Source organism: Convolutriloba macropyga, chromosome 14 (genome assembly GCF_964194025.1).
Source record: "Convolutriloba macropyga chromosome 14, txConMacr16.3, whole genome shotgun sequence".
NCBI classification, from domain to species: domain Eukaryota; kingdom Metazoa; phylum Xenacoelomorpha; order Acoela; family Convolutidae; genus Convolutriloba; species Convolutriloba macropyga.
In genome coordinates, this window is record NC_134481.1 from 18,487,242 (window position 1) to 18,507,015 (window position 19,774).

A 19,774-nucleotide genomic window follows, 5' to 3' on the forward strand; every position below is an offset into this window, starting at 1 on the left:
AGAAATAAGATATAGCGCCAAATTTTCACAAATTCTCGTGAAAACCATTTTCATAATTATAGTCATCCTGTTTATTTACCTTCGGACATCTTGATTGCCACCCGAGATGTCTTATTGTTTGACCGGTATATGGTATCACCAGATGTTTTTACAATTTAACGTTTTCGCGTTTTCGATGTTGCTCTTTGGTCTCGAATACTAACACAAATCAAAAGAATTTCTAATATTGACAATTTAGTAGCAATGATTTTAAGTCAACAATGATTTTAAGCTCTTTGGAGTGCAAATTGTAATCTGCTTCAGGTGTCGGCTATTGCAGAGCAAGTGAAAGCAATGAAGCTTAACAATTCCAACAATGGGGGAATTATTACTCCCTCTTCAGCACAAACCACAAATGAAGATCAGTTCTCCCAGCTGATCAAATCAAAGACATCCAGCGTTGACGAATTCTGGGTGTAAGGTCATTTAGTTACACAATTTTTATCGATTTTGGAACTTTTTTAAAAATTTTTAATAGCCGCGTCAGCAATTCCAGGCGACAATTATAGTGCTCCTATTTTTTTGCAATTCAAAGAATTTGAATTTTATTGGGGCGCTGTGATTTTTTTTAAGATGTGTTCACACATTTTTCAATGACTTTGATCTCTCATAAACAGGTAAAGCCCAGCGGGCATTAAGTTTCATTAGATGCCCAAAGTGGATTTTAGCAGTCCTTCAAGTTATTAGAGTGGTGCAGCTGCTGGGATGGCCTCAATTTAAGGTTAAACAGTCATTTTTAGGAGTATTTGGGCTCAAATTGGTGAAAATTTTCATTTTTTGTGATTTTTTTAGTCTTTTGTTTGATTAGTCTTAAGTTCAAGTTTTAAAAAAGTGATGAAGGCCTTTTGCGAGACAAAACTACTCTTTATGACCGTTTTATGAGCTGTATGTTTTCGTACTACAAACACAAGCACGCAAAATAATACTAATTTTTGCAATCTTTTTCAAAATTTTTTTGAAAATTTTTCTCATTTTTTGAGTTTTTTCAGCTTCAGGGGCCAGAGAATCTGCTTTATGGTTTGAAAATTGGGCACTGTAGAGTTTCTAGTAACAATGGATTGGTTTTCAACATTCTAATGTCTCGAATTTTAGCATTTTCTTTTTTGATAAAATCTGCAATTCCTAAAGTTTTCGTAATTTTTTGATGTTTGTCCATTCTCAAGTGCCAGGAAACCTATTCAACGGTCTGAAAAAAGTTGCTGCATATTTTTTGCTTCCAATGGTTTTGTTTTGAACAATTTAACCTTTCGAATTTTAAAATTTTTCCGATAAAATTTGTAGTTTTTTTCACCATTTTTGTCTTTTAGTCAGTTTTTCTTGCCTATTTAGCCAGATAATCTCATACAAGGTTTCATAGTATGTTATTAAAGAGCTGCAAGGGGGCAATTGAATGCTTTTAAAATTTTTAGATGAACAAATTTCTGTTTTTTGAAATCTGAATTTTTTTCTAATAACTATTGCGTATCGACCTTTGAGCCAATTAATTTTTTAGGGCTTGGAATTGGGTTATTGGATAGCCTCTAGACACTCAGAATTGATTTTGAAGATAAAAATATCACGATTTTCAGCCACATTTCATTAGAATTCGCTATTGATTTCACTTAAAAGAAAAATTTTTGGGTCATTTTCGAGTTAATCGACTTTCAAGGGCCAATGAATTTTTTCAGGCTTTGCAGATATAATACTGCAGCAATTTCAGAAACAAAAACTGATATTGAACATATATATTTTTGAAGTGGGTATATTTAAAGGGATCAAATTTTGCCTTAGGGGTAAGAGCTTCAAAGTTTTAGCAATGATTATATTTTTGTTTAATTTGTTTGATTGATTGTTTCTCAATTTTTTGAGATGATTTTGTTTGTGTTTTGGCTGACGTTGTTCATTTGATCTGTTAGTCGGGTCTATTAATTCAATTTTTTTTCGATTCCTTCAAATGTATTTCAGGACTTGTCCTGTTATGTTTTTTACTTCGTCTAACAGATTTTTGTTTTGTCTTACCCTGACTTCTTGGAATTGACTATTTCAATGACTTCAGTGAATTCTACTGCTTTGCAGATAAAATATGTGTTTGTAACGTCATTTCTGCTGTTAGGTCAATTGCGTGACTTACCTCACTCAAAAAGATGACTTCTGAACTCACTTATGGGACTCTAAATTTTATGAACATTTACTAATTAAATGTCAATAGTATGCATGTAAGTAGTGCCAAACTTATAAGCCTTAATTCCTGAGTAATAGAAGCTTGAGTGCTAATCTCGAATATGAATTTTGAAAAAGCTCCGTTAGGGCTTTTTCCTTGTAGAGCAAATGTGTCTAATAAAAATGATAGTCCGAATCTGACCCATAAAGTCTAGTGGTCTATTAAAAAGCTGGTGGTCGATCTGTCAATCTTAGTTCTTTAGTTGCATCAATTCATGGTAGGCCACAAGCGTCTATCGCGGCTATTTTCCGGCAATCTGCCGGCTATGTTTTGGGAATGTTTAATTCTAATTGGACGTATATTCAACGTAGGATTTGTATTATGGCAACAACCTGAATTGCTTCTAGGATAAACGGAATGGTTGTAAGATCTCAAGCACCTTACTTAGACCTTACTTAGTAACTCAGTAATGGAATAATCTTGCACAAAAAATGACAGGAAGCAAACAGTTGACACAGAAAACCGAATTATAGTTTGGGATATAGATTTTAGTAGGGTATCAAGGCGATTTATTTGTTTACATGGAAACAATTTTGGGGTCCATGCCATTTTAATCCACCTCTCCAACATAGGGGGTATTTACGTATACTCCCACCCCCTTATTACACTACCCCCACTATAAGTATACCATGGATGGGCGTCATAAATTCGTGGGAGGGGGCTATAATGGAGAATGACCCGAAGGTTGTTGTGTCATTTGCTGAATTGTTTGCAGACGTCACGTGCTAATGAGCAACAACTCGGATGGCATACAAGACCCGGGTTCAATTGTGCTCCATCTAGCAGGGTGTCTGTTCCTGGTCTGGGCTCTTTGCTTCCTCTGCATCTTCAGAGGAATCAGTCTGTCAGGGAAAATTGTCTACTTCACGGCACTTTTCCCATATTTTATCATCACATGTATGATCATCAGAGGCTGTACACTTCCAGGGTCTGGACAAGGGTTGATGTTCTATTTGAAGCCGGACTTCTCCAAATTGGCCCAATCTGAGGCGTGTACCATTCATTGCAAGGCATTGTGTATAAATTATGTAGCAAAATAAAGCCCACAACAAGTAAACAGACTGGTCAAAAACGGTCACAATTATACAGGATTTTGGACAATTTGGGCATTTTTAGGAAGTGACCTTATTTGAGTTTTTCACCATCTTTAATTTGAATGACGTCTTGTCGTTTTTTAGGCCGGTATATTGCCTTTGCTACGTTTTTTTTTTTCAAGTCTTGACTTACTCAGTTGAATTTACTTATTTTCCTACGAAGCAGTTATTTTTAAGGGAAATAAATGCAATCGAACAATCGGAAAAATCAAGCGCATTGAAGGGTGATGTAGTTATATTATAATTATCAGCATATAAAGAAAAGCTTTTCGTTTTTGTTTATCGAAGAATAGCAAAAATTAGAGCGAGAACAGAGCGACCTTAGTCTTTTTTATTTTCCTGGAGAATCCTATAAGGCGACAACGTCAGCAACTCTCAAATAAAAAAATTCTTTTTTATTTAAAAAGTATTAGAAACTATATCACTAGTCAAACAAATGTAATGGATTTGAGTTTCTTTCCAGACATTAAGAGTTAGAAACTGTCGTTTTTTTCGACAAAATTTTAACTAGGGCATAAAAACGGTATAACCAAAATGGCATCTGATCTCATCTTGCCATACGGGAATGGTCTTTTATCACATCATAACTCAGATTTCGATATCTCAAAACAATACAGGATCAGGAATTGTCCTGCCAACGGACCATTTGATGAAGGCAAACTAAAATGTCTTTAAAGGGGTCTCTCAAAGCTCAATTAGCATACTACTGGTCCGAACTTAACATTTCATCAGCTTTCGATTGGTCTAATCAGAGCCAAAAACCTGTGAAATAGAAATGAATATTAAATTGTTCAAAAGGTTGTTATGAAGTCATTGTTTAAAGTAAAAATAACACATGGTATTTAAAAAAATTATCAAAGTTATAAATAGTATACTCATCATTACTTCTATATTGAAACCCATATTACAATGGTCCAGTTGTAGTTATGCACTAGGGCCAACTAACGATAAATATAAGAATTAAAACCGTGTTTATGTGATTATTACCTGTACTGAAAATTTATCAATTAAATGAGTCGATAAACCGAGATTTGACATTCATCAAGAATTTTTTTGTCACTCAAGTAGATGGTAAAGTGGCCGGAGTTACTCGAGCTCAGTGTAGTCCTTGTTAACGTTATAAAAACAGTAAATTATAAAAACAGGAGCTAGGTAAATAAAAATGATTTGCTTTGCCTATTTTGACCTACTGAACAAAAACAAGAAAAAGAAGGGCAACTTCATTGTGAGTTTTCAGAGCAGGTAAAGCGTCGTAAAGTTTGTTGTTAAAATGTTAATGGGATTGAAATTTTTTGAAATTTTAAATGAAAAATTTGCTGACTTCCCATTACAACTTAAGAATGGTTCATGTTTCAGTTTTAAAGATAAAATGCTGAAGATTACTTGCCCAAAAAATGTGAATTTTTCTGACGATAACTCAAGTACACAAAAATTTTCTCTACCTAATGTTTGGAAACAATTAAAAATACTGAAAATATGTGCTGCTAATGTGCGATCGCACCTAAGGTTCCGACCCCCCTCATCCACAATTTTGGCATAATTGTCTACCAAATGAGGAACAGATAGAAAAACACAAAAACTCAAGTATTTTTCAAAAAAAAAAATGTTAAATGAACGAAAAGTTAGCCTCCTAAGCAAATAACTCAGTGGAGTAGAAAATTAGGCATTAGATTCAGGAGATATGCTAATATCAAGAAAGCGAGTCAAGACGAACAGCAAAATCAAACAACAACAACAAAAAAGAATTATATAAAGAAACTTTGTACGTTTTAAAAACGAAACTTAATAACAAAGTCAAAACAGTGTCAGATAAAACTGAAATTAAGCAAAATAACTTGTAGTTCACCAGAAAAGATATGAGACCGGTCCATTATAACAACAAATAGAAAACGAATAGACAGCAAACAAAAATCAAATAAAACTTGCCAGAAAACGCATTTGAAGCCGTAAAGCCATAATTTGTCCCCCGAAATATGGTTTTATTGCGCCTTCTTCACACACCAACAATCTAGTATGTGACTTCTCATTAATGAGATTAGGTAACAAGTAAGCAAAAAAGAAAAAAGGGCAAATTTAGGTAATACTTTGTTTTTTTTTTTCGAAAAAAATACTTCTAAAGTCATAAAAGCCATTAACTACAAACTGAAGAAGTTAAACAGGTTCCTTTATTCGTCCAAAGGAAGCCCCTGCGAACTGCAATTATCCAGAATATGTTTTATGGCTACAATAACATCGTCAATTATGACAAAAATAAAAACATTAATATCCATTTTCTTGTGAAAAGTCCGCGTCGAAGCGAGTAAAGTCTTAACGAATTCTCTAAAAACATTATATTTTGTGACATCAATCCCTTCTAAGTCCATTCCTTGCCAACAATAGCGCCGTATTTGACCTGTAACGAAACTAACTAACAAATAGACAATAAAAGGAACAAAATTGCGAAGTTAAGAAGTGTTTATTTTTATTTTGGAAAACAATTGTTGTCAAAGTCATGAAAGCCCTGAGCCATCTACTAATATCAGAATAATGGCTCCTAAACAACTCCATGAAAATACAGTGAAATCTTTCAATATACAGGAAATTTTATACGACTAGAAAGACGAAGTAAAAACGACAGTTAAGCACAAAATTAAAAAAAAAATCAATTAAATTCTTCGAGAAAGTAGTGTCGAAGCCGTTGAAACCATAATCTATATCTTTAACGGTTTTAGTTTTATCAATTCTTCTTCTCTTTAAACGCCAATACTGTGATATGTGAACGGTCAAAAACATGATAATGTGACAAACCTAGAAAACGTGAAAAATGGGCAAATACCTAATAAATTTTTTTAAAAAAAATATGAAGTCTAGTAGTTTCAAAGCCAGAGAACCATAACTTAAGGCGTAAAACCGCAATAGAGATTATATTTTAAATCAGTAAGAAGAAAAAGCATTCTTTCTTTACTCAAACTAAGTTACAAGTTGAAAAAATTAATAATAAAAAATGGAAGCGAAGTTCAATAAGCCATTTTTTATTTGAAAATCAATTATTTTTAAAAGTCAAAACGAGCAAAAGCTCTCGGGTAAAAAACTAAATGAATTAATTTTGAGCTGCATAGGAGGCCAATTGGACCCAGTGAGTGTTGATTTGAAATTTTCTGTTTTGTAATTAATATAAAAAAGTTCATTTTTTAAAAAAAGACCCAATGGTTACAATCCGAATTTTTTTGGATTGTAACAGTCCAAGATTGATCTAAAACTAGCCTTGCTAATGCTGTTTGTCCAAAACGAACACTTATTTCCTGAATTTTATAGATATATAGTTAATTTACTAGTTAAATATTTTTTAAAAAATGCTGCGTTTTTGATAATCAACGAGTAAAGTCAGCAAAAACTGCAAACTTCCGGCAAATTTTTTCAAAGTGGACTAAAGAAGCTTTTTGCGTGCTCTTTTTGATGAAAAAGTTTGAATTTTAAATATTTAGCAAGAATTTTTGACAAAAAAATTAGATGAAATTAAATGAAAATAGCCCACAATATTTTTTTGTCTTTAAAAAAAATCAACCGCATTTTTTTTAAAGATATTTAACAAATTTTTCGCAAAATTGCAAAAAGCTTAGTAAAAAATTCAAGAAAATGTGAATAAAAACAACTGAATTCACTCTACTTTTCTCAGAAGTTTAAACCTCGATAACTCCCTGAAAAAAAACGAAAATCAAAAAAATCTTTTTAATTCCATATTCTACGCTGGACGAGCTTTCTAATGATACCACTCACAACTCTCTACGATTATTATATCGATCGGCCAAAATTGTCAGAAAAAAACCCATTTGAGTATATAGCCCCCCCAAGAAATACCCCCCCCCCCCCCCCCATTAAAATATCTCTAACAACGGATTGACCGAGATACAGTGCTGACGTCTCAAATAGACGTACCAAAATGTAGAAATTTCAACGATTCTGTTTGGCCGAGAAACTAAACGCACTCTAAGAGTATGCATTCAATTAATGTACACTCAACAAAACTTAAATCTAATTAATAAAGTTCATTGCGTTTTATCATGCCTCTTAGGCCATGGCTATCCAGCCATGGGGAATTTGTTGAGTGCATTATGGAACAATCAGCTAATCTGAAAACAGTATTCACACAATCTCAATTCTGATTGGCCAGTAACTTTTCATCAGCCATTTTCATTAGCACCGAGACACTCTTATTGCCCTAGTGCTGAGATACATAAAATCTGGAAACGATCTTGCAATCTGTTTCAATCTTTTTAAGATTCTTGTTTGATTATTGCAAGATTTCTAATCAAAAGTCTTTATTTGAAACATTTGTTTCTTTTGAGACGAATACTTTACACTATTCATCGGTGAAAAATATTGTGAACGCAATAAAAACTCAAAACTGTGTAACAAATGTTTTGAATTGGAATTTGTGACATTATAGACAACCAAAACATGCATAAAACTTTGTAGTGGAATAACAGTTTCCATGCAACATGCTTGCAAGTGAAAACGTGTGCATGTCTTTCCCTAATCTTGCAAAATGATAGCAAATTTTTGGCAAATTTTGCCTTTTTTCATTACTTGGTAGTACATTTGAGTCAGCATTATCCTTTCTATGTTATCCGGCTGTCTCTTTTTCAGGTGTGGGTGGATGCGGGAACCCAGATATTCTTCTCCTACGCACTCTGTTTAGGAGTACTGCCAACTCTGGGTAGTTTCAACAACTATCACAACAATGTTCTAAGGTAAGTCTAAATAGAGAATCACCACAGTTATAAGAATTCACCCCTCCCCTATTATGCATGCAAAGACCGTGCTCAACAGGCCTTAGTCGGTTTCTATCACCAAAAGTATGATACTTTCAGTTGAAGATTTTCTTTGCATGGTTGGAACATAGGGGCAGGAGGAGATTCGAAGGGGAATTACTGGCTGGCGTACACGCCGTTTGTTTTATTTGACAATATACGACATGTGAAATAACTCAAGTGTGTTTCCTCATGATAGAAAATCCTCTATCGATAAAATCCTCTATGGGAAAAACATAGAATAGATATATGTTAATTATATGATAAAGTCCTCTATCGAAAAAACGAGCGATATATCGTTCACGCATGGCTAATTATAAAAACCCGGGTCGCGGTGTCACCGCCATTCAACGCAAAATTATGTAAGATGAGCGGTGAATGCGGTGAAATTACATAAAACAGGCGGTGAATGCTGTGAAAAAAACCTTAATCGCCTGGTAGCGGTGGAATTACATAATTTCACCGCTGAAATTAGCGGTGAAATTACATAAATTCACTGCTTTGAAAAAAAGTGTCCAAAAAAAAGTTCAAACGTGTCCAAAAAGTGCCCAAAAGTGTCCAAAAAAAGTTCAAACGTGTCCAAAAAAAGTTCAAAAGTGTCCAAAAAGTGTCCAAAAGTGTCCAACATTTAAATGTTTACATTATGATAAGGCACATGGCAAGTTAGTACCAGTCAAAATAAATTAGCAGTATTTTCTATGGGAAAATGGTAGTGAGTAGCGCTTTTGTGACTTTAGGGACTCGATTGTAATCAGTGTAGCCAATCCTGCCACTTCCATCTACGCGGGATTCGGAGTCTTCTCTATCCTGGGACACCTTGCTTACGTCACAGGACTGCCAATCTCAGAGGTCACTGATAGTGGTACGCACTTCTTTTTTTACCCTAGTTGACTTCGAATGCTCATGTTGCTTGATCTTGCGAGACGATGCTCCGTATGTTACATAATCTTCCAAAATCTTACATGATATTAGAAAATGTGCATAATTTGAACGATTTTTCAAGATGATCATTTTGTCTCGACTAGCTATATAAAGAGAGCTATTATAGCTTATCTTTGAATCATATTCAATTGTTTATTGTTGTGCTACTGACTAAATGTCCTTATGTATAACTGATCGTACGTATTTTTGTGTTTCTAGGCCCCGGACTTGTGTTCAAGACTTACCCAGTGGCCATCAGTCTGCTGCCATGTGCTAATCTGTGGGCCATCCTTTTCTTCTTCATGATCATTCTACTGGGATTTGACAGCCAGGTGAGATCTTTAAATTAAGCACTAATTTGTGTGTGTGTGTGTGTGTTTGTGTGTGTGTGTGTGTGTGTGTTTGTGTGTGTGTGTGTGTGTGTGTGTGTGTTTGTGTGTGTGTGTTTGTGTGTGTGTGTGTGTGTGTGTGTGTGTGTTTGTGTGTGTGTGTGTGTGTTTGTGTGTGTGTGTGTGTGTGTGTGTTTGTGTGTGTGTGTGTTTGTGTGTGTGTGTTTGTGTGTGTGTATGTGTGTGTGTGTGTGTGTGTGTGTGTTTGTGCATGTTTGTGTGTGTGTGTGTGTGTTTGTGTGTGTGTGTGTTTGTGTGTGTGTGTGTTTGTGTGTGTGTATGTGTGTGTGTGTGTGTGTGTGTGTGTGTGTTTGTGCATGTTTGTGTGTGCGTGTGTGTGAGTGAGTGAGTGTGTGTGTGTGTGAGAGAGAGAGAGAGAGAATCTCAAAAAAATGGATCATATATGTAATACAAACGCAGTAGTCGGAGACAAATGTTCTAACACTCCTTATTAGGGGCGATCTCAAGATGCTCTTATTTTTAAGAATATAAATAATCGTGTCTACGAAATGTAATTATTTTTTCATACGTCTTATAATTGTGAATTTTGAAAAGATTCTACAACCTAATCTGGATGATACGAAACCTAAAACAAAATCAGTTTATCCGGACTAACTAACAGAAAGTAACATCCTCAACGCGAAGCTATGAATAACTGAACCTTCTACATTTTGTTATCTTGAGCACTTCCGTGCTATTATTTCCCTCAATCCCAAAGTTGCAATGCTCATATTTTATGCGAGTTGAAATTTTTTTGCAATTTATCATAATACAGCAAATTGAGCTTGAAGTAATTTTTTAAGCTAAAATATCAGATAATATGAGATTATTATGTGTATTTCATGTCAAAGTCAACTTAAAGAAGCAAAGCAAGAAACGTTAAAACAACAGATCGAAACAAATTCTCTCTATTTTTTCAATATTTTACAAAGGAAACCTACTGTTTTTAGTGCCATCTGTAACTCAATCTAATGTGAACAATTATAGAAGTTTCTTATTAGGTGTTTGAAAGGTTTTGTGCTAAAATCATAAAACAATGGAAAAAGAACATAGCTGTAATCGGGTGGTTTTAAACGGACTACAGATACTCTGCCAAAAGTTAAAACATCGCAAAAAATGTCTATACACAAAAAGAAATTTTTTACAAATTTCTACGTCATTATTTATTTAAATCTGATTATAATCAAGCAGAAGCGTAGAAAATCTGTTTTTGTTGAGTACAATTTCATCACTTTTATCATGGCAATTTTTTTATTGAGAAGAGGGCATGTGAAGAGTAAAGAAGAAAACAGAAAAAAAAAGAAATGATACTAAATTGTTTTGAATACTGCAATAGTATTGCCTTTGTTCTCAGAGTCATATTATTAGAAAATTTGACAAGGGCGTAATATAAGGTTGAAATACTTTTAAAACAAAAAAATAAAATAGATACCTACCATGCACAAAATACTTAATCGTAAATTATAAAATGTTTTTGTACCTTAGGCAGACATGCACCTTTAGTTTATATTGATCTGTATGTTTTAAACATTGATGTCTTCGACAGCATCTCTTGCAAGATTCTTTTTTTTTCTGGTACTATAATGGTTTGAGATTTTTTAGTTACGAGAATGATTACTACTCTCATTGACTTGTAAATATCCTAACTCAAGTTTAATTGAACAAAAAGATCAGTTTATCTGAAAACCATTGGGCTACGTCTTACGAAAAGTTTCTTAATGGACTTTTATATCACGATAACCTCCGCTGACTATAGGAATATTGCAAGTGTTCAAAGTCTCTTGGGAGGCGACAATTTTACCTAAAATGGCAAGTTTCAGAATTTTTTACTTCAAGATGATGTGGTTTTCTACGTTTTTATCAATTTTGTTGGTTTAAATAGATCTTCCGAAAATGTATTTAAAAGTTCAATGATGATTCATATACTCAAAATTCATTTTTCCTTTCTGTCATTTCAGGTATATGTATTCGTAATAAGATCTTAAAAAAATGGATAAAATTGGAATTTTTCCATTTTTCTGTTCTGAAAAATTTTGCCACTTTTTTTGGTTGAGGGGCCTATATTCTTCAATTTAGCTTTACTACAACTTGCAGATGGCGTCTTGAGTAGATTTCTTTGATTCAGAAGTCGTTTTTATAGAAAGTGGTTTTCAAAATTAATTTTTGAATTAATTATTTCAAAATAATCTTTTTTTACATTTTATTGCCTCATTTTTCTCCTGTATGTCCAAAAGTTCTATAAAGTTTTATATCAGTTGTTGTTTATGGTATTCTGTAAAATTGAAAATGTTAATCGAAATGTTAAAATAGTACCAAAATTAGTGGAATCGTAACAAACATTTTTTGTTTTCTCATTTCGATGCCTTTTGTTTCTTCAGTATTTTATAGGTACAAGGTGCGAAGATAGTTTTTGAAGCATTGAAGTTATGTATATCAAAAATTTTTAGGACGCTGTTTTACTTTACTTTGTAGGACAGTAACACCAGGAGTCCTCGCAGAATCCAATGGAAATTTCAAATTGTAGTCCTTCCCTTTTCATTGTGTCATTCATAATGTAGCCCTCCCAGCGTAATGCTCATATAACGTTTACCCACAAATTCATTGTTATTATACCATAATTGGAGCTATACCGCGAAAGACCCAATTTTTTGTGCTAAATTGTTCCAATTTTGTGAACTTTGCTGTTTATTCCTCTACTTGAAATATTCTGTGTCGATGATTGGTAAGCTGCCCAGTTATCTGTTTTCGTGCTCACTTCGAAATAAAAAATTATGCTTGATAGTTTCCGCTAAATTTTTGGAATAATTTTTTCCATCTGGCATTTAGGTCATTTTGTATAAAGTATGTCAATTTTTTTCTTGTATTGTAATATCAGGACTGGTCCTGCTGTGTTTAGAGTTTTTGCATTTTTGAAGTTTTTTCGAAGTCTTGGATTGATTGCGTTAGAAGCCCACAAAACTACGGGCCTCAATAATAATTTTTGTTACTCGGATTTGAGACTCACAGTCGTTCAGCGCTGAGCCACCACATTTAATATATTTGTATAGTCTAAAAATTTCTCAAGCGCCTAAGTTAAGTCGGAGCAGCATAAGATCATACCTTTATTGCTTACACTCGTTAATTACTATAGTAGCATACACGCTCTTTATTCTTAAAGTAACTTTTCGGTAAATACCACAAAGCCATTTTAGCTTAGTTAATACGAGTTGATACGCAACTTAAATGTTACCAGTACCCACTCGAATTGCATATAAAGCAAACCTTGTTGGCGAGAGTTATGCTGAACATAATGTTTTTCATGCTGTAATTTTTTTGACTTGATGACTTGATTTTTATAATTTGAGCTATAGACGTCTCTTTCTTTGATTTTTGATTTATGTTTTTGAATGTTTGGAACTAACATTTAGAAAATCCGAGGTAAAAATTAATCAGGCACTGAAAGCTGAAGCCACCTTTGCAAACTAACTAATCTTGAGTTATGAGGTATAAACGCTTCTGCGCTTTTGAATCAGAACGTGTTATATAAAACCTACAATTTCGGCTTTGAATCTAATTTTTAACTAACTTTTATTCAACCACCCTAGCTTTTTCGTCACCCCCCCCCCCCCCCCACACACACACACACACACACAGCTTACCTAACCTTATGATAATTGCTGCAACATCCATCAACCAAAGTCAACCCCACGTCAGTCACTGTTTGTGTTTATGTTTTTAACTCGAACTCGCTTCTCCTAAACTTTTTATTGCTTTAAACCAACCTTTGCCAAGCTTTTAATCTTTTCACCAACAAATTTTGCCGTGTTTGCATTGAATTGAGCATTATATTTTGTATATTTTGTCGCTATGGGATTCAGATATGAATTTGTCCTGCATATAAAATATGGTGCGCATCATTCTTGCCTATTCAAAACCACTTAGAAGCCATAAAAACGTTTAAACAGCCGTCTAACAGGTTAGACAAGTTCACTGTGCTTTCAAAATATGACTGAGGCTGAGAAATAATTTTAATGAACCTGGAAAGCAGTTGATTGAAAAGTAAAGAAAGCGCTTTTTAATCTATTTGACGCCGAATTGCTAAGCAAAATAGCGATCAAAATTATTCTAATAAGGATGAACTCCTAACTATTATGTTTTTCAGCTCATAATCAGCAGAAATTCATACACCGCGAGGTTTAATTTTCAAAGCCTTCTTTGATAAAGCCAAACTTAAACTAAACAGCATAAATTACACTTAATTGCTTTTTTGGTTTTTGCGCCTCCGCCCTTATACTGTTAAAGCATATAAATAAATATAAAATACCAAAGGAGAAAGAAGTTCAAATTATTGTTTCAGCAGTATGGCGAATGATACTGATATTAGTCATAGTTTAATTCGTTAATAGTTTGAAGACTCCCAGGAAATACACTATGGTACCAGAAAGCTACGTAAAATGCTATGTTATAGAACTCTTTATCGGATCCATTGAGAGCGGAGGACAATTTTCGAGGTCGAGGTATGGCCGAGGACATGGATTTTTGGTTCTCTAGTCGATATTATACCTGTAGTTTGTTGGGTTATGGGTTTTTGCAAGCGGAATAAAAGCGTTTTTCAACTAAGTAGAAAAACAAATTTCTCAAAATGAGAGAATAACAAGAATGATATTTTACAGTAGAATTTAGAGATTTACAGGAGAGATCTGATTATTAGATCAAGATGGTCATTTGATTTTGGGGATGAAAAAAAGGCTCAAAAATCAGCTGAATATATACCCATTATCAGTGCGAGAAATTCAAGATACAAAACTAATCTTAGCACCATGATTTACAAAGGGGGTCGCAAGGGTTACCCAATATGGTTTGCTTCTGCAAATTTCCCGGAAATCAGTCGCAGGGGATACCATAGATGGTATGCATTTACACTTTTCTAAGAATTCGTTCACATTTCCGATGGTATCATAATCATTCAATACATGCTTGAAGATTTTTCATCAAATAATCTCACTCTAATTTTAGTTATCTAGATACACCAATTTGAACCGAATGTTGATTGTAAGCACCAGTTCTTGACGATTCATTTATATAATTTCTCTGATTAAAATCAATTTGCTTTTGTCTTTCTTATCTGGTAAGTTAATTTTTCTTTCTAATTCTCACTAAGTTTAAGACTATAGTTTGATAGATATTCTAACACCCCCACTGAGACTTGAGCTGATTGCGTAGAGTCTGTTCCCATCAAAACTGCTCTGAATGTTTCCACTTTCGGAAAGGGTAAGGACTTTGTGAAGATGTCCGCTGCCATTTTGTCTGTAGGAACGTAATGAATTAAAATAGTCCCATCCTCCGTCTTGTCCCGAATGAAGTGAAACTTTGTCTCAATGTGCTTGCACCTCTTGTGCATGACTGGGTTTTGCCAAAGTCTGATACAACTTTGGTTGTCCTCTCCAATTGCTATTGGACATTTCTGTTAGATGCCAAAATCCTCTAGAAGTTGTTTCAGGTAGAGTGCTTCCTGAACTGCTGCTGCCATGCCCTGATATTCTGCTTCGGATGAAGAAAGAGCAACTGTGGCCTGCTTCTTGACACCTCAGCTGAGTTTTGCGCCACGTCCGTTGAGCTTGAAGTAATAGCCCGTTGTTGATTTTCTGTCGTTCACATCTCCAAACCAGTCTGCATCACTTTCCCTCACTAAATCATAACTAGCCTCTATTGTAAGTAAGTTTTAAACCTTTTGAACCTTGAAGATATTGCAGAAGTCGTTTTCTGCATAGCCAGTGTTGATTGGTGGTTACGTTAATGTGCCTGGACAGAATGTTGACTGTGAACATGATGTCTGGCCTCGTCTGTTTGGCCAGATAAAGAAGTGATCCAACCAAGCTTCTGTAGATCATCTGGTCCACTTCTTCGTCTCCGTTCTCTGCTGTCTGAAGTTTCAAATTCAAATCAGCTGGAGTTCTTGAGGGTTTGCATTGATCCATTTGAAACCGCTCAAGCATTGTTTCTGTGTAGCGTTCTTGTTGGACTCTGACTTTGCCCTCTTCTTGTCTGATTCTAAGGCCCAGAAACCAGTGTAGTCTCCCTCTGTCTTCCATGATAAATGTTGCCTCTAGTGCCTTCTTGACATCGGAGATCACTGTCATACTTCTTGATCCTACTATGATGTCGTCAACCCAGACCAAGATAAAGGTGTGATCCTCTGCCTCTGATCTTTCCAGAAGCAGTGATCGTTCCTGCTTCTGGTGAACCCCTGTCATAGTAGGAAGTTTGCCAGCGCTCTGTACCAGTTGTTAGCAGCCTGTTTCAAACCATAAATTGATTTATTTAGTCGACATACTATGTTCTCCCCATCTGATCCGCGTTTTACAAACTCCTGTGGCTGTTCCTTATACACTTCTTTCTCGATTGGTGAGTGTAGGAAGGCAGTCTTGACATCAAATTGATGCATCACATGGCCCTGCTTCGCTGATAGCTGAAGTAGAATCCTGAATGTCTCTGGCTTACAGGTAGGCGCAAAAGTCTCAAAGTAGTCCAGTCCTTCCACTTGTTTGAAGCCTTTTGCCACATAGCGTGCTTTGTATTTGTCGACTTGACCACTGGGTCTTAATTTCACTTTGAAGACCCATTTGCCCGGTATGACGTCCCTGTCTGTGGGTGGATTCACTAGGTCCCATGTCTCGTTGTCTTGGAGTGCCTTGACCTCGTCATTCATTGCCCGGTACCACTGGTCCCATTCGTTAGCTCGCTTGGCTTCGTAGACTGTTTTGGGATCCAAATAGTTACCCTCTGTCACACCAAGATGGGTCCCGACTTCTCCAAAAAATTGCGGAACATTCCTTCATCGTGTCCCTCGTCTGGGCTCCGCACTGTCTGCGTATTCGAGTGCATCTTCATTGAAGCCAACTGTCTCTAACTGTGAAAAGACTTCTGTGTCACTGTCTTCCAGTGACTCTGAGTCTCTGTGACTCCCTCTTGTTGCAGTAGATCCTTCATCTAGTGCTGCTTCCTCAACATCTGAGTCATCTCGTCTCAGTGTCGTTTCTTGAGTGTTCACGCTCTCAGCTTCATGCCACTCTTCCTTTATTGCAGTAGATGTGCCCTGCTCCTTTTTGTTGCCATCGTCTTGATGACCATCATCTGGGTGCCAGATCTACAGTTGCTGTGACCCCTCATCTAGTAGGTCGGGCATCTCTGTGTTGGCAGGGATTGAGCCAACTTCGGACTCCTTGATGATCACATCTCGAACTGCCACAACCTTGCGTGTGTTGGGTACGTACACCACGTATCCGTTGTCTCCTTCAGTGTAACCCACAAACTTTCCTTCCAGTGCCTTAGGTTCATGTTTGCTGACATCTCTGTCCCGCTTCCTCATGAAGACTTTGCAACCAAAAATAGATAGTTTACTAATTGAAAGCTTAGGTTTTATACCTCGCATCAGCTCTGCTGGGCATTTTTCTTCTCCTCGTCTCACAACCAAGTTCCTGATCTTTGTTGCGTGAAGAATTGCTGCTCCCCACATCATCTTGGGAAGTCCTGAGTCAATGGGCAAACATCTTGCCGTCTCCAGCGGTTTCCTGTTGCACCTCTCAGCTAACCCATTCTGTTGTGGCGTCTCTGGTATGGTCTTCTCCTGTATAATGCCTTCATCTAAGCAGTATGTCTTGAACTGCTCTGAGAAAAACTCCTTCCCTTTGTCTTGCCTCATCTTCTTGGGCGTCCGCACACTGAGAACAAATTTCTTCAGGCTGGCCAGTGCTTCACTCTTTGCCTTAAGCAAGTCCACAAACACAAACTTTGTGTACTGGTCTGCAAACAAAATGCAAAACCGGCACCCTGACAGTGACTCTACTCTGAAAGGTCCCACTATGTCTGTGAACAGCCTCTCCAGCTTCTCTTCTTCTTCTTGGGTCTCTGCCACTCTTGGTACTGGTGTCTTTGTGATCTTGACCAATGCACACACATTGCATACATCATCGAGTTCCCCAACTGTCTCCGGTGCATTCATGACTACATTCGCTTGATTCAAGTGACTCAATCGTCTGTGCCACTTCCTTGCACTGTCAAGTTTAACGCTGTTGGAACTCATCTTGAATTCTAGAACGTTGCAGGGTAAGTAAAACAAATTATTTCCCTGGGTTAGTTTTACCCGAGTTCCCTTCTGGTGTTTCATGCAGCTGTTTCCTTTTTCGAAAGTGAAGCTATGTCCCCACTCCGTGCATCTTGAGACTGATCGGAGGTTTGAAGAATAGTCCGGCACACAAAAAACATTTTTCGGTTCGCATTGGAATTCCACTTTGTTTGAGGGTATGCTGATCCTCACACAGCCTCTGCCCACCACTCTGGAAGCCTCTCCGTTGGGATTTCTGACCACTGATTGAATGGGCACAAAGTCCAGGAACGCATCGATGTTCGTCACTATGTGATCTGTACAACCACTGTCCACTAGCATGCCTGCTGTCTTCCACTGGGTAAGAGCTGCCCAGTAATCCTCGTCTGGTGAAGCCAATGTTGGACCCATTGCCACTGACTACTGTTTGCCTCCATCTCTTTGTCTCTTGCATGCCCTGTCTAGGCAACCTTTCTCACCACACTTGCTGCATTGTGCTGTCTCCTTCCTCCTGCAATCCTTGGCAAAGTGTCCAGGGATCCCGCACACAAAGCAGTTTCCTTTCTTGGGTCCATTTTTGAAGTCACGCTTCACTGCCAGTGCCACTGAACCACTTTGTCCCTTGTGCCTCTGTGCTGTGCTCTCACGGAAGTTCAGCAGCCTCTTCTTCAACTCTGTGAAGTTCGTTGCCGGGTTAAAGCTTTCCTGTATAACAAAATTTTCATACCTCATTGGCAGACCATTGAGGACCAAGGCGTTGAAGAGGGTCTCTGAGACTGCTTCCCCTGCTTTTTGTAGCCTTGTGAGCAACTACTGTCCTCTGATGAAGAAACTATCCAAATCATCAGCATCCTCGAGCTGCAGTCGAGCGAGCGGTGCCACCAAAGTCACCATTGTCGTTGTCGCCACACTCTGAAATCTCTCTTGCAAAAGCTTCCAAGCCTTTGCTTCATCTCCGATGCCATCATCTCCCACACAGTCATGACTCATCAGCTTGAGGGTTGTTGCATCTAGAGTCAGTGCCAGACGGCACCACACATTGTTCCGTTTCTCCTTGATGTCTGCAACTTCCTTCTTATATGCATCCTTCAGCACCTTGTGGTTCTTCTTTTAATCATTGCTCGCCCCATTGGCTAATGGTGCAGGCTCGTTGGGTTGCTCATCTGTCCCAAGTAGTGATTTGTAGAGTCCCTTCGTCTCCATCATTGCCACAAATCTTGTGCTCCAGATTGGAAAGTCCTGTGCCTTTCCTGTGTAGGTCAGCAGCGTCTTCTGTTGACCCATCGTAGATTGAGCACGCAAAACAGTTGTGAAAAGAAAAGGTACTAAGCAGAAAAGGATTGTGACTGTCAACTAAAAATAAGTTTTTTTAGAAATTAGTTTAAAGACTTAGAAAATTGCTGGGCCCATAACCTGTTGGGTTATGGGTTTTCGCAAGCGGAATAGAAGCGTTTTTCAACTAAGTAGAAAAATAAATTTCTCAAAATGAGATAATAACAAGAATGATACATTACAGTAGAATTTAGAGACTTACAGGAGAGATCTGATTATTAGATCAAGATGGTGATTTGATTTTGGGGATTAAAAAGGGCTCAAAAATCAGCTGTATGTATAACCATTATCAGTGCGAGAAAGATACAAAACTAATCTTAGCACCATGATTTGCAGTGGGGGTCGCAAGGGTTACCCAATATGGTTTGCTTCTGAAAATTTCCCAGAAATCAGTCGCAGGGGATACCATAGATGGTATGCATTTACACTTTTCTAAGAATTCGTTCATATTTCCGATGGTATCATAATCATTCAATACATGCTTGAAGATTTTTCTTCAAATAATCTCACTCTAATTTTAGTTATCTAGATACACCATTTTGAACCGAATGTTGATTCTAAGCACCATTTCTTGACGATTCATTTATATAAATTCTCTGATTAAAATCAATTTGCTTTTGTCTTTCTAATCTGGTAAGTTAATTTTTCTTTCTAATTCTCACTAAGTTTAAGACTATAGTTTGATCGATATTCTAACATAGTTTTTTCAAAAGTCTAATAGTCTTTTTTCATAATTTTTGAGTGAAATTCTAACGATATCTCTTTCAATTAAAAATAATAGCGTTTTCCAAATATTTAAAAACTCGGTTTTTGTACTCGCTGCGTCCACATTCACAATAAACTATTAATTGGACTGAAATCTGAACGATATGTTGTCCACCCTAGTACCTCTCACTCCTTTGCTTGAACAAAATTGTAGACCATAT

General features: G+C 36.5%; 1 protein-coding gene across 1 annotated transcript in view; it reads left to right on the top strand.

The window, feature by feature from the left end:
• Positions 1 to 19,774, top strand: part of LOC142352870 (sodium- and chloride-dependent GABA transporter 2-like) — a 59,071-nt gene that overhangs the window by 21,606 nt on the left and 17,691 nt on the right. Inside the window, exons 5-9 of the mRNA XM_075405025.1 lie at positions 304 to 455; positions 2,955 to 3,228; positions 7,960 to 8,063; positions 8,861 to 8,985; positions 9,264 to 9,376. Coding sequence (XP_075261140.1) covers positions 304 to 455; positions 2,955 to 3,228; positions 7,960 to 8,063; positions 8,861 to 8,985; positions 9,264 to 9,376 — 768 coding nt within the window. The remainder of the gene's footprint in view (positions 1 to 303; positions 456 to 2,954; positions 3,229 to 7,959; positions 8,064 to 8,860; positions 8,986 to 9,263; positions 9,377 to 19,774) is intronic.